At 47.2% G+C, this 13,819-nt stretch overlaps 1 protein-coding gene across 3 annotated transcripts in view; it reads right to left on the minus strand.

The window, feature by feature from the left end:
• Positions 1-12,875, minus strand: part of LOC144672739 (activin receptor type-1-like) — a 48,053-nt gene extending 35,178 nt beyond the window's left edge. Inside the window, exons 1-5 of one of the 3 annotated variants that reach the window (XM_078534701.1) lie at positions 12,755-12,875; positions 7,451-7,675; positions 5,648-5,881; positions 2,220-2,407; positions 77-176 (exon numbers count right to left, since the gene is read on the minus strand). In XM_078534701.1, the coding sequence (XP_078390827.1) occupies positions 77-176; positions 2,220-2,407; positions 5,648-5,881; positions 7,451-7,675; positions 12,755-12,821 (814 nt within the window). In that variant the 5' untranslated portion in view covers positions 12,822-12,875. The remainder of the gene's footprint in view (positions 1-76; positions 177-2,219; positions 2,408-5,647; positions 5,882-7,450; positions 7,676-12,754) is intronic. The other 2 variants (XM_078534702.1, XM_078534704.1) reach the window with 2 other exon arrangements.
• Positions 12,876-13,819: the final 944 nt, after the last annotated feature.

Here is a 13,819-nt window from a genome sequence, read left to right on the forward strand (position 1 = left end):
ATACTCCATTCACTCAATCCCATAAGGGGATGAACATGAGGTCATTACGAAGGTGTACTAAATGGTTTGTACTGACCTACGCACTCTACCAGTGTAATTTGCCGTGCTACTGTCCTCTGGACAAGGAAAGGGAGTCCAGATCCACTACCGGAGGTGCAGGAGTGATCAAACAGGTCCTAAAATGAGAACATTATTTTTATTCAGGACTAAAACACTCTTAGTAGGAACTCACAAGTACATTACTGCTGGCTACCTGCGTGTAAATGTGTGCTTTTAAATTGTTAATGATAGCTGGAAGCAAAGACAGTACTACTTGCGAGTACAGTGACCGCTTCCCCATTTATCTTTGAGACTGTCCTTATTTCTGGCTGCAAACTGGGATTCAGGAAAGCCGGGCAGAGGTCAGGTGAGGGTGGGACTGGGTTTGACGGTGATGCCCACCAGCTGAGCAACCCGTTGACCCCCTGCTGTTGGCGAGGCTATTCCAGGGGATGTGCCAGGCGCTGCCCATGCCGCTGGTGCCACACCAACCCCCCCACTCCCCTCTCTCCACGGTGACTCAGAGCCCTCGGGACACGGGGAAAGGGAAGAAATAAAGAAAAGATCCACATTATCAGGAATTTCTGGGCTGCAACCCATAAACGTTTATGTAGTAATAGCGGGTGTTTCTGTGGACAAATCTTGAGCTTGCTCCAAGGTATTGGGAAATAATGGGAGTAATGGGATAAAACGATCCTGAGCAGAGAAGGAGACCGATTCACTCATTACGCCAGGACCCCACCGGAGCTTTCTAACCCCATTTCCCTGTGCTCTTTAACATATTTCCTCTTCAAACACTTATCCTCGAGAGAGTAGACAGGGATGTCCTGTTTCCCCGAGCGGAGGGGTCTATTACCAGAGGGCACAGATTGAAGGTGATTGGTAGAAGGATTAGAGGGGACATGAGGAAAAGCCTTTTCACCCAGAGGGTGGTGGGGTCTGGAATTAGCTGTCTGGTTTGGTGGTGGAGGCAGAAACCCTCAACTTCTATAAAAGGTACCTGGATCTGCACCTGAAGTGCTGTAACCTGCAGGGCTACGGACTGGGCGCTGGAAGGTGGGATTAGAATGGGCGGCTAGTTTCTTTTTATTTTTTCTTTTTCTGCCTGGCGCAGGCACGATGGGCTGAATGGCCTCTTCCTGTGCCGTAACTTTTCGATGGTTCTGTCTAATTTCTGCCTGGATGTCGTGGATTGAATCGGCTTCTTGTATCGACATTTGGTCCCGTATTCCCAATCCTATAGGGCGTGTCCTTCGGCACTTCCCGAGCTTTCTCCCAGCGTGACGCCATTTTATTGGCCTCAGACTTCGTGTGACCATTAAGTGACTATCTAGGGGTTACGCGAGCTGTTGAGCAGGGGGTGGGTTGGGGGTGGGGCTTCACTGCTTGAAATGGGTGGGGGGAGGCTTCAGTTCTTGAGCAGCTGTGGCCGGGGCGGGCGGGGGGGTGGGGGGGTCAGGCGGAGAAGTTTTGGTTGTTGAGGGGTGGGGGACTTTAGTCCTTGGCTGGGGTGAGGAACTGGGGTGGACCATTGGGGGAATTAATCTTAAGGGAGGATTTCTGCAAATAAGATACGAAAACCTTCCTTTTCACAGGCCTTTTTTTTGCATCATCAGTCAGGCCTCAGAGTGTAGTCCATTAGGCTGCAGGAGGATTTAAAGGGGCCTTGCAGCTCAAGTTTCATGGCAGCCATTGCCGCTTCGGAGCTCGTGACCCCAAAGTCTCGTCTCATGACCCCAACGGGAGGATTTAAAGGGGCCTTGCAACTCTCAGAAATCAGGTCGGGCTCCACGGCAGCCTCGGAGCTCGTGACCCCAAAATCTCACCTCATGACCCCACTGGGGGTCACGGCCCACAGCCGGGAAGCCTTGGGAAATTCCTTCAAACCTCCCTCTTCATGCTTCTAGCACCAATCCTCAGTCTGTGCCCTCCATTACTGGTTCGCTGACCAGTGCCAATGACCTTTCCCTATTTACCCTCTTGAAACCTCTCCAAACTTATGTTTGCCTCTTTTAAACCCCCCTTTCGCCTTCTCTGCTTCACCGAATCAAGCTAAAAGTTTCTCAGAATTCTCACCAGTAACTATATTCTCTCATCCCTGGTATCATCATCGTGAAGCTACACTGCACTTTTTTGATTGGTTCTACTATTTGGCTGGTGAGGAAGGTAGGAAAACTTACGGTGAGAGTGTTGTCTCCAAGCTCCGTTACTCTCAGCATCTCCGTCTTACCGTGCTCTTCACTCTTACTGAGAAATGGGACTATCTGGTATCTGCAGAACTTCAGGTAGAGTAGCAGGAGGATCGCCAGGACACTAACCACCACAATTGGGACCACCATTATGACCACGGTGCTGGCATTGTTAGGGTCTGAGGAAAGAACAGGAGGTGATGAGCAGAAAGAGGGAATCTCCCTCACAGCACTGGAACAGGAGGAGGCCATTCAGCCCCTCGAGCCTGTTCTGCCATTCAATAAGATTATGGCTGATCTGTATCACAGCTCTGCCTTGGTTCTGTAATCCTTAATACCCTTGCCTGCCAAAAATCTATCAGTCTCAGCTTTGAAATTTTCAACTGACCTCAGCCTAAAGAGCTTTCTTGGGGGGAGAGTTCCACATTTCCAGTCCCCTTTATGTGACGAAGTGCTTCCTGACATCACCCCCTGAATGGCCTGGCTCTGACTTGAAGGCTCTGCTCCCTGTTCTGGACTCGCTCACCAGAAGAAGTAATTTTTCTCTATCGACCCTAATAAATCCTATAATCAATTTAAGCATGCGGTTCAGATTACCCCTTAATCTTCCATACTTAACACCCAAAGAGCTTAACGGTAGATCACAGAGTGAAGGATAACAATGAAGCCCTTCACTTTGGTCACCTTTAGTAATCTTCAACTGCTGGAGCTACCTAAACAGGGCTGAGAAATGGTTGAACAGAGTGTCGTGGGCAGAGTTATTGGCTTGAGTGATATTAGTTTCCTCAAGGACCACAGTCAAAGAAGGTCAAAGGTTATTACAAACTTGCAAATGATTATAAGGTAACTGAAAAATTGAGCCTCAAATAAGTCAGCATCCCTCAGATCGCAGAAGTGACCTTGGAAGTGCAACATTCTCAATTGTACTGGTATCAAAATATCAGGGCATGACCCCTGTATTCCTACAGGGGACTTCAATATTATTCAAAATCTTGTGTCGGGCACACGCTCCCTGTCTACACATCATTCCTCTCATTGTCACAGTTTTTGGTCATTCATTTCTGTCAAGGTACCATTTACCATTGTCAACATTTTCCAATTTTGCTATGTCAACGGTCACAATGCAGCTGTAGCTCTGAGCCACTAGGTGGCTCCATGGAGTGACCTTCTGAAGCCTATCTTTAAGTCTACATTTAAGCCTGGGATAGGCAGATTTTTGGTCTCTCGGGAAATCCAGGGATACTGGGAGCGGGCGGGAAAATGGAGTTGAAGCCCAAGATCAGCCATGATTGCATTGAATGGCAGAGTAGGCTCGATGGGCCGAATGGTCTACTCCTGCTCCTATCTCTTGTGTTCTTGTGAATCCCAGCTTATTTTCATCAACTGACAATGGGAAACGTCATGGTCAATTTACTTGTATCTAGTGTTATTTGATTCCTGTTAGGAACATAAGGACATGAGTAGACTGTTGGGCTCCTTTAATCAATGGGATCATGGTTGATCTGCAGCACTTAGCTGCATTTGCTCCATATCCCTTGATATTCTGACCAAACCAAAATCTATACTTCTCATTGTTGAAACTTCAATCCAGCGCAACATTGAAACTACTGGACATGTGCAAGATTCACTCATACTCTGTCACCCTAAGATCACTTCTCGGTTCTGGCTATACCGCTTCCCCGATGGTGTTAGCTGGCTTGCATGGGTGCACGCAGCCTATGGCCAGAACGAAATGGTGGCCCATACAGTGAATGCTACCTTGGGTTGGTCACCATCAATAGTGCATTGCTGCCAGAGACAAAAAAAAGACCCAAACCATCTTGTACGACAGTGCATTGTGCCTCTGCACGCATTTCCGCACCTTCATGTATATCTCAGGGGAATTAGACAAAGAAGAGGGAGCTCGAATTTATATAGTATCTTTCATGGCCTTAGGACATCCTACAAGACTTCACAGCCAACGGGGAGTGATGTTGTTTGAGGGATAAATATTGGCCCAGGACATCAGGCAGAACTCCCTTGCTCTTCCTCGAAATAGAGGCCATCCTTAATGCCCACATGAGAGACCATAAGACATAGGAGCAGAAATTAGGCCATTCGGCCCATCGAGTCTGCTCCGCCATTCAATCATGGCTGATAAGTTTCTCAACCCCATTCTCCCGCCCTCTCCCCGTAACCTTTAATCCCCTTACCAATCAAGAACCTATCTATCTCGGTCTTAAATACACCCAATGACCTGGCCTCCACAGCCTTCTGTGCCAATGAATTCCATAGATTCACCACTCTCTGGCTAAAGAAGTTTCTCCTCATCTCTGTTCTAAAAGGTCTTCCCTTTACTCTGAGGCTGTGCCCTCGGGTCCTAGTCTCTCCTACTAATGGAAACATCTTCCCCACGTCCACTCTATCCAGGCCTTTCAGTATTCTGTAAGTTTCAATCAGATCCCCCCTCATCCTTCTAAACTCCATCGAGTATAGACCCAGAGTCCTCAAACGTTCCTCATATGTTAAGCCTTTCATTCCTGGGATCGTTCTCGTGAACCTCCTCTGGACCCACTCCAGGGCCAGCACATCCTTCCTGAGATATGGGGCCCAAAATTGCTCACAAGGGTAGACAGGGCCTCAGTTTAACATCTCATCCAAAGGATGCTCCCTCAGTACAGCACTGGAGTATCTAAATAGACTGCGTGGTCAAGTCACATGGAGTGGACCTTGGACCAACTGAAACAAACCTTTGGGAAATACACATCCATAACATGCAAATGTCCTTGAGCATGTAATGCTGATAAATGGCAGGCCCATTGAAATCAAAGGGTAACACTGTAAGGTCAAACCCTGTGTTTCTTGTTCTGCAACCTTTAAAATAAACAGTGGCTCTGAAAATCGGCAGGGGTTCTACCAGCCTCCTGCTGCACTGGCTGGAGAGCTAAGAAACCCAACCAAAACATGCCAGGGACCCAGTTATGGAGGGTCTCCATTCTTTCTGTGATTTTCTACCATGACTTGGAAAGGGTAGAACCTTTGCCTGCTTCACCACAAGCACAATGTTGCCAGGGTGGCAACTCCCCGTGCCAGGAGTTTCCATTCCTTTGGCTCATTTGGGACCCAGGCCTCCCTTCCTACCTCTCCACCCCCAGAGGTGTCAAAGCTGGATATTTTCCACGCAAATTAGGTGCCTTTACATTGACCTCAGCAAACGGTGAGTGCTGGAGGGCGTCAGCAGCCACCATCCCCTAGCAGAAGTGCTGGCGTTTGCGCTCTGCTGTTTCTTTCAACAAAAGTGAACTGTCTCTCTTCCTTGCCCCAGAGGCAGCTCTGTAACCAGTTTGAGCCTGTCACAACAAACTTAGCTTCGAAACAAAGCCAAACCATTTCCTAGGAACTGAAGAGGTTGACAACTGAATCTGAAAATGTGCACTTACCTAGACTCACAGTAAGATTGCTGTTACAGAAGTCTCCTTTGCAACACACCATTTTGAAACCCTCTGCTGAGTGGTTACAGGGCATTTCTTTGTATGGGTGACAGCCCTTCCTGAGCCCACCAGGGCTCTTGCTGTCCATGGAGACAAAACACTGGAAACCGATACAGGTCTTCGTGTTACAATATCCACTCTCACAAACACAATCAAACTCCCCAAGCTTCTTCTCCCGCTTAACTACAATTGAGAAATAAGCAGATCATGATGTTATTGGCAGTTTTTCCTTAAATTAAAACCTAGCGTTTATTGCTGGCGCTACTTGGTGAATCCATTGGACATTCATCAGTCCACCAATTTATTGCAGGCATCAACATGTTAATGGTTTCAATTTTAATCCCAAACTGCTCTCCCCTGACACCCCACCACGTCAACAAGCAGGTAAGGGGCGAGGGGTTAAAATCCTAAAATTCAAGCTCCTGTCCTGTCCCCTCTTTCCATAACATTAAAGGTAGTGATTTGGGCCCAAGTTGAGGCTCCCAAGGTGGATGTCATGGGCACCACCATGTAATTTTAAGGCCTTTGCAAAGAAGGTCTGGAGAGAGATGCAGTGGTTTCTGTCGAGGTTCATCCCGAGCAGTTCTGTGACACAGGACTCTATGCTCTACGGGCTGTTCCCAGGGACACACACCGAGACAAACATCAACTGCAGCTGGAGGATCATCAACTCTGTGAAAGACGCTCTTTGGTCTGTCCAAAACCTTTTGGTCTTCCTGCGCAAAGAGCTGTCCCTGACCGAATGTTGGAGACTGGCACATGCCAAGGTCCAGGACTCTGAGCTGAGGGACAAATTAAAGCTTGGGACAGCCGCCACAGAGGCACAGTGGGGAAAGGCCACTGTCAAGGGGCCAGAACTCGTGTGAATCCCCTCCGGCTGTAGGCTTGACATGGAATGAATAATCTGTAATTGTAAGTGCAGTGAGGCACCTCAGAGTGCCACATAGTGCATTGAAAGAAACTGCACATTGTATAATGACAACTCTGCACTGTTTTGTAATGTACTTTTACAGATTTTATGAATAAAGTATCTTTTGGAGAAAAAAAACACTGTAATTTTAGGGCTGACACATGGGTAGTCTCATGTTGTCTGTTGCCTGGCAACAAGTGGGAGGAGCCAACTGGCCAGAAGATGCCTGGGTAAGGTGAGTCAAAAAGAACGAATGGTGATATGAGGGAAAACCTTTTTCACCCAGCGAGTGGTCAGGGCCAGGAATGCGCTGCCTGAGAGTGAGGTGGAGGTAGATTCAATCGTGGCTTTCAAAAGAGAATTGAATCATTATCTGAAGAGAAAAAAAAAATTGAAGGGCTTTAGGGAAAGGCAGGGGAGTGGAACGAGCTGAGTTGCTCTCACCGCGAACCATCACGGGCATGACGGGCCAAATGGCCTCTTCCTGTGCTGTAGCCATTCTATGATCCCAAGCTTTGAAACTTTCTGACTCTTTGGAGTTCTTCTGGGCCAGGTGGAGCGGAAATGTTGCCCCCCCCCCGCCACCCCCCAAACCCTGTGCAGACCCCTCAGGGAGACCTCAGGCCTCCGCAGCCCAGGGAGCCTTCCTACTGCTCACCCAGCTGTGCCTGTTCCCATCCGCCAGCCAGGTAGTCAATCTGTTCACCCTGTTAAAAAAAATAACCGAGGCCAAAGCCTCTGCTGAGCCACCACCCTTCACATATTTTAAAATGTTATTCTGTGATTTTTACCTCTGCATGCAAGATCAAACATTGATCCCCATTCTCAGCACGTTGGCATACCTGCAATGGGTACGGGCATGGAAACAGCATTGCAAAGGGAACTGCTGCAGCATTCTGTTGTCCCATTTTCTGGTCGTTGGATGCAATTCTCATCATTTAAGCAGCCTTTCTCCTCGTGGACCAGTTGTCCGTTATTGACAGTGTGTGTCTGAAAGCACAACTTCCCAAAGCACCGGTCTCCCATGCAATTATCACCATCACAAACACACTCAGTGCTGCCTGTACCTGTGAAGGAAATTTCATTTTCTTGTCACTCAATTCCTGTCGCGAAACCTGTGCAATTATGTGTAGCAGCGAAGAGTGAGTCTAAAAGAAATCTGCAAGACCCACCTCCCGCTCCCTCGACCCTATTCCCACTAAACTGCTGACCAGCCAGCTTCCCCTCCTGGTCCCCATGTTAGCCGATATTGTAAACAGTTCTCTCTCTCCAGGTGTTGTCCCTCTCTCCTTTAAATCTACCGTCATCACCCCTCTCCTCAAAACACTACATGCTGCCCCTCAGTGACACCATCCGAAAGCACAGTGTTAGTTTTCACATGTACACTGATGACACCCAGCTCTACCTCAACCCCACCTCTCTCAACTCCTCCAATGGTGCTAAATTATCAGACTGCTTATCCGACATCCAGTACTGGATGAGCAGAGATTTCCTCCAATTAAATACTGGGAAAAATGAAGCTATTGTCCTCAGGCCCTGTCAAAAGCTCCCTAGTTACCGACTCCATCCCTCTCCCTTGCAACAGTCTGAGACTAAACCAGACTGTTTGCAACCTTGGTATCACATTTGACCCCAAGATGAGCTCCTGACCACATATTTGCACCATCACTAAGACGGCTTATTTCCATTTCCTTAGCATCGATCGGTGTTGGCCCTGTCTCAGCTCATCTGCTGCTGGAACCCTCATCCATGTCTTTGTTACCTCCAGACTCAACTATTCTAACCCACTCCTGGCTGCTCTCCCACATTCTACTCTGTAAACTTGCGGTCATCCAAACCTCTGCTGCCCATGTCCTAACTCACACCAAGTCCCGTCCCCCTATCACCCCTGTGCCCGCTGACCTACATTGGCTCCCGGTCAAGCAACGTCTTGATTTTAAAATTCTCATCCTTGTTTTCAAATCCCTCCATGACCTCACCCCTCCCTATCGCTGTAATCTCCTCCAGCCCCACACCCCTCCGGGATATCTGCACTCCTCTAATTCTGGCCTCTTGAGTGTCCCCGATTTTAATCGCTCCACCATTGGCGGCCGTGCCTTCAGCTGCCTGGGCCTCAAGCTCTGGAATTCCCTCCCTACCCCTCTCCGCCTCTCTACCTCACTTTCCTCCTTTAAGACACTCCTTAAAACCGACCTCTTTGACCAAGCTTTTGGTCCTCTGACCTAATATCTCCTTATGTAGCTCGGGGTCAAACTTTGTTTTATAATGTTCCTGGGAAGCCTTGGGATGTTTTATATGTCGAAGGCGCTATATAAATATAAGTTATTCTTGATGCTGGGAAGGAAATCTGCCATCATTATCTGACCTGGCCTACATATGATGCACATGGTCTCTTAAAGGGGACAATTTATAAGCGGCCTGTGCAGTACCTAAACGGTTGCTTCACAGCCATGTGTGTATGCAGCTTACAGGCTATATATTGTCCTTAACTGCCCTCTGAAGTAGCCTAGTTAGCCACCCAGTTTATAGCGATGTGTAATAAATGTTGGCCTTGCCAGCGACGCCCACATGCTATGAATCAATAATTAAAAATCAGTCACGGATATACGATGTTCCACAGTTTCAAAGTGTGGAGAAGAAAGAGGTTTGACTTGGAGTGCTGATGGGTCTTGGAGTTATCACAGAGTGTTGACATACGTAGGAGTTGAGGAGTGGTAAGTGAAGGAAGTTCAGGAAAGCATTGACCAGAAAAACCTTTCACAGGTGGGTGGGTGGGGAGGTGGTGTTGCTAACCAAAGGATACAGATTGAAAATTGCAAATGGCAGGAGAGGGGGGATAAGGAGAATGTCTTTTTTTTAAAACTTTGTTATGATTTGGAATACACTGTCTGAAAAATACCACTGCTTAGTCACTTTTGAAACGGAATTTGTAGATATTTGAGAAGGAAGATTCTGCAGGGCTGTGGGAAAAGAGCAGGAGAGTGGGATTAAGCTTTCAAAGAGCTCACATAGGCACAATGTAAGGTTCTAAAGTAATACTGGAAAAAGCAGAGAGAACCAAGAAAAAGTGAAATGGAAGAAGAGAAGCTGGAGGCCAAAGATGAGAGATGGATTGTTGACCAGTTGCCATGGTTTTCCTTGCTTCCTGTCTGCAAGTGTGTGAGAGACAAGCCTCCAAAGGTAGGAGAGCAGTCTTCAGGTCTTGGACAGTCTTGGGCTTCATAGCTGGTTAACAGTTGGTGAGAGAAAGAAAGGAATACTTGGCACAAAAGGGGAAACTGAGCTGCTTTTCAGCAACTATGGCCATGGAAGCGACGCCAGAGTTCTAGTTAAGATCAGAGAGGTTAGTGAGGCCAAGAACCTCAAGGAATGATGGAGGGGTAAGGGTGGAACCAGACACAGTTAGAAGTGGGAGTTGTTGGTTGGACCTATAAAGACAGAGAAAATGTGGGCCGCAATGTTCTCGAAGCTGATCCCATTTTGCCATGCAATTCACTGGAAATACCTGTGAAACCCCACTTATGTGTTGAAACTGGGTTTTAGCAGCAATTCCAGCAAGTTTCTTTGGTGGAGCAGGAGCAACTCAAAGGAACTTCCCAATCCTGTGTCTTTCAAGAATTGAAAGCACCAAGTTTCTCATTGCCTCAGTGAAGAGTATGGAATAATTTATGGCCCAGCATATCACTTACTCTGCCACTATACCCTTGGAAGAAGCACTGAGGGTGGCAAGGGCACAGAATGTACTCTGGGTGGGGGACTTCAATGTCCATCACCAAAAGTGGTTCAGTAGCACCACTACTGACCAAGCTGGCCAAGTCCTGAAGAGCATATCTGCCAGACTGGGGCAGTGAGAGGGAAAATACTAGGAGTAGAAAATACTACTAGACCTTGCCCCCACCAATATACCTGTCGCAGATGCATCTGCCCAAGACAGTTGTCACGACGACAGGAAGTTGTGACTGAATTATATCAACTGATAATTTCGCCAACAAACCAAAACATACTGACTGTTTAAAAGAAGAAAAAAGGCACTGACTAAAGATGGCTGCCACAAGTCAGCTGATGTCTGGAAATGTAAGTTAACCACTAAGTTCCTATATGATTGCACTGCAGACATTCTTTGACATGATCGCTCATGGAATGTCACAGCTGGCAGTGTCAAGGCCCACTTCAAAAAGGAACTATGAAGACAATTGGGGAACTCCTAGCCAGCCAGGATATACAGCCAACTGACACTCAAACCCCCCTGTGAAGGATGAAAGAACCCCATCTCCTGTTTGTTTCGACTGTCTTGAAATGTGTCAAAAGATTTCTGACATGAAACATCAAAACGTGATTACTTGTTTTACAACAAGGGCTACAGCAGACATGGTAATCAAATTCCTTTGGAATATGCATCTACAGCAGGGCTTTAAGAACTGGGTTTTACCAAGCCAAAAGAGATACCATCAGGGAGATTTTGGAAAAAAACTACAGCAGAGAAACAGGCTGAAGAGATATATCTCTCTCTCTCTCCCTGGGAATGAGTGTAGCACATGGTTCGAGAAATCAGTGAGCCCAAAATCTACAAGTGAACTGAGATCTTGTAAGAATTGCAGCATCCTCGACATCTACCTACTCCTCGGAATCAGATAACTTGAATCGGCCGCAATGTTTAACAATCTACACCTCAAAGACAAGCAAAGGACTTCTAAATGTATATTCTTTTAACTTTTATTTGGACGCTAACTTTCCTTACTTCTGATACGTGTGTGTGTGTGAGAGTGTGTGTGAGTGAGTCTATGTTACATCTCATCTTTTACTATTTTTTCTTGGCTTAAGTGGCTAATAAACTTGCTCTTTCTTTGACTCAAGAAAACCTTGTTAATTGGCTCCTTATTGCTCACTGCACAGAGTGTAAAAAAAATACATATGGATTTGGAAAAGACACCCACAAGAAAATAAATTTTAAAACCAACCGAGGAGGCTCAATAGAGGGGGGCCAGTTCACCCCTTCTCACGTGGTCGTAACACAGTATCGGTAGGAACAAGCAGTGCATTGTCCTTGTGAGGATACCCTCCATCGTGTTGTGCGGCACTACCACCGCGCTGAATTGGATAGATTTCAAACATCTAGCAGCTCAAAACTGGGCATCCATGAGGCGCTGTGGGCTGTCAGCAACAGCAGAATTGTACTCGAACACAATCTCTAACTTCATGGCCCACCAACCCTGGTTTAATGAAGAGTGCAGGAGAGCATTCCAGGAGCAGCACCAGGCATGCCTAAAAATAAGGTGAAGCTACAACAAGGGACTACTTGCACGCTAACCAGTGGAAGCAGCAAGTGATAGACAGAGCCAAGCAATCTCAGAGCCAACGGATCAGATCTAAGCTCTGCAGTCCTGCCACATCCAGTCGTGAATGGTGGTGGACAATTAAACAACTTACTGGAGGAGGAGGCTCCACAAATATCCTCAGTGATGGAGGAGCCCAGCACATCAGTGCAAAAGATAAGGCTGAAGCATTTGCTACAATCTTCAGCCAGAAGTGCCAAGTGGATGATTCATTTCAGCCTCCTCCAGAAGTCCCCAGCATCACAGATGCCAGTGTTCGGCCAATTTGATTCACTCCACATGTAAGAAATGGCTGAAGGCATTGGATACTGCAAAGGCTCTGGGCCCTGACAGTATTCCAGCAACAATACTGAAGACTTGTGCTCCAGAACTTGCCGCACCCCTTGCCAAGCTGTTCCAGTACAGCTCCAACACTGGCATCTACCCGGCTATGTGGGAAATTGCCCAGGTATGTCCTGTACACAAAAAGCAGGACCAATCCAACCCGACCAATTATCGTCCTATCAGTCTACTCTTGATCATCAGCAAAATGATGAAAGGTGTCATTGACAGTGCCATCAAGCATCACTAACTCAGCAATACCCTGCTCACTGGCACTCAGTTTGGGTTCCGCCAGGGCCACTCAGCTCCTGACCTCATTACAGCCTTGGTCAAAACATGGACAAAAGAGCTGAACTCCCGAGGTGAGTTGAGAGTGACTGCCCTTGACATCAAGGCCGCACTTGACCGAATGTGGCATCAAGGAGCCCTAAAAAAAGAGAGCTAAAGGTGGGGGTGTTCTAATAGTTGTGCATGACCGGTTATACATATTACCTTCTACAAGGGGTAGTGACCAGACCAGTCCTGGCAGGATAGAGATAAGAAGAGCTTTCATCGCCATTGGAGACCTGGAACAAAAAGGAGATATGTGTTTCGTTGAATGCTGTCACAAGTCACTTTTAACAGAATCAAATAAGAATTGTCCCCTTTGTTCCCCACCATCACCTACCCCCAAAGATGTCTGAACCCAACCATGACATAATTCTCAAAGATTCCCAGTAATTCTGGGTGGATGCCCTTACACTATAGGTCAAAGGTTATCCACTTTCATACACCTTCTACAGCAGAAGGTTCATATCTGATCAAAAACAAAGTGAACATGTACAGCCACAATCAAGAAGGGAATATCTCTTTCAAAGAATTCGGGGCAAATTTGAGTTTATCAAAATGAAGGGTGTTAATGAAGGGAAATGGAACATTGTTCGAACTCTTGTTCCCATTACCAGCATCAAACACTCCCAGGACAGGTACAGCACTGGGTTGGATACAGAGTAAATCTCACTCTACACTGTCCCCATCAAACACTCCCAGGACAGGTACAGCACAGGGTTAGATACAGAGTAAAGCTCCATCTACACTGTCCCCATTAAACACTCCCAGGACAGGGACAGCACGGGGTTAGATACAGAGTAAAGCTCCCTCTACACTGTCCCTATCAAACACTCCCAGGACAGGTACAGCACGGGGTTAGATACAGAGTAAAGCTCCCTCTACACTGTCCCCATCAAACACTCCCAGGACAGGTACAGCACGGGGTTAGTTACAGAGTAAAGCTCCCTCTACACCATCCCCATCAAACACTCCCAGGACAGGTACAGCACGGGGTTAGTTACAGAGTAAAGCTCCCTCTACACTGTCCCCATCAAACACTCCCAGGACAGGTACAGCACGGGGTTAGATACAGAGTAAAGCTCCCTCTACACTGTCCCCATCAAACACTCCCAGGACAGGTATAGCACAGGGTTAGTTACAGAGTAAAGCTCCCCCTACACTGTCCCCATCAAACACTCCCAGGACAGGTACAGCACGGGGTTAGATACAGAGTAAAGCTCCCTCTAC

The sequence above is a fragment of the Cetorhinus maximus genome, chromosome X (genome assembly GCF_964194155.1).
Source record: "Cetorhinus maximus chromosome X, sCetMax3.hap1.1, whole genome shotgun sequence".
In the NCBI taxonomy this organism is placed as follows: domain Eukaryota; kingdom Metazoa; phylum Chordata; class Chondrichthyes; order Lamniformes; family Cetorhinidae; genus Cetorhinus; species Cetorhinus maximus.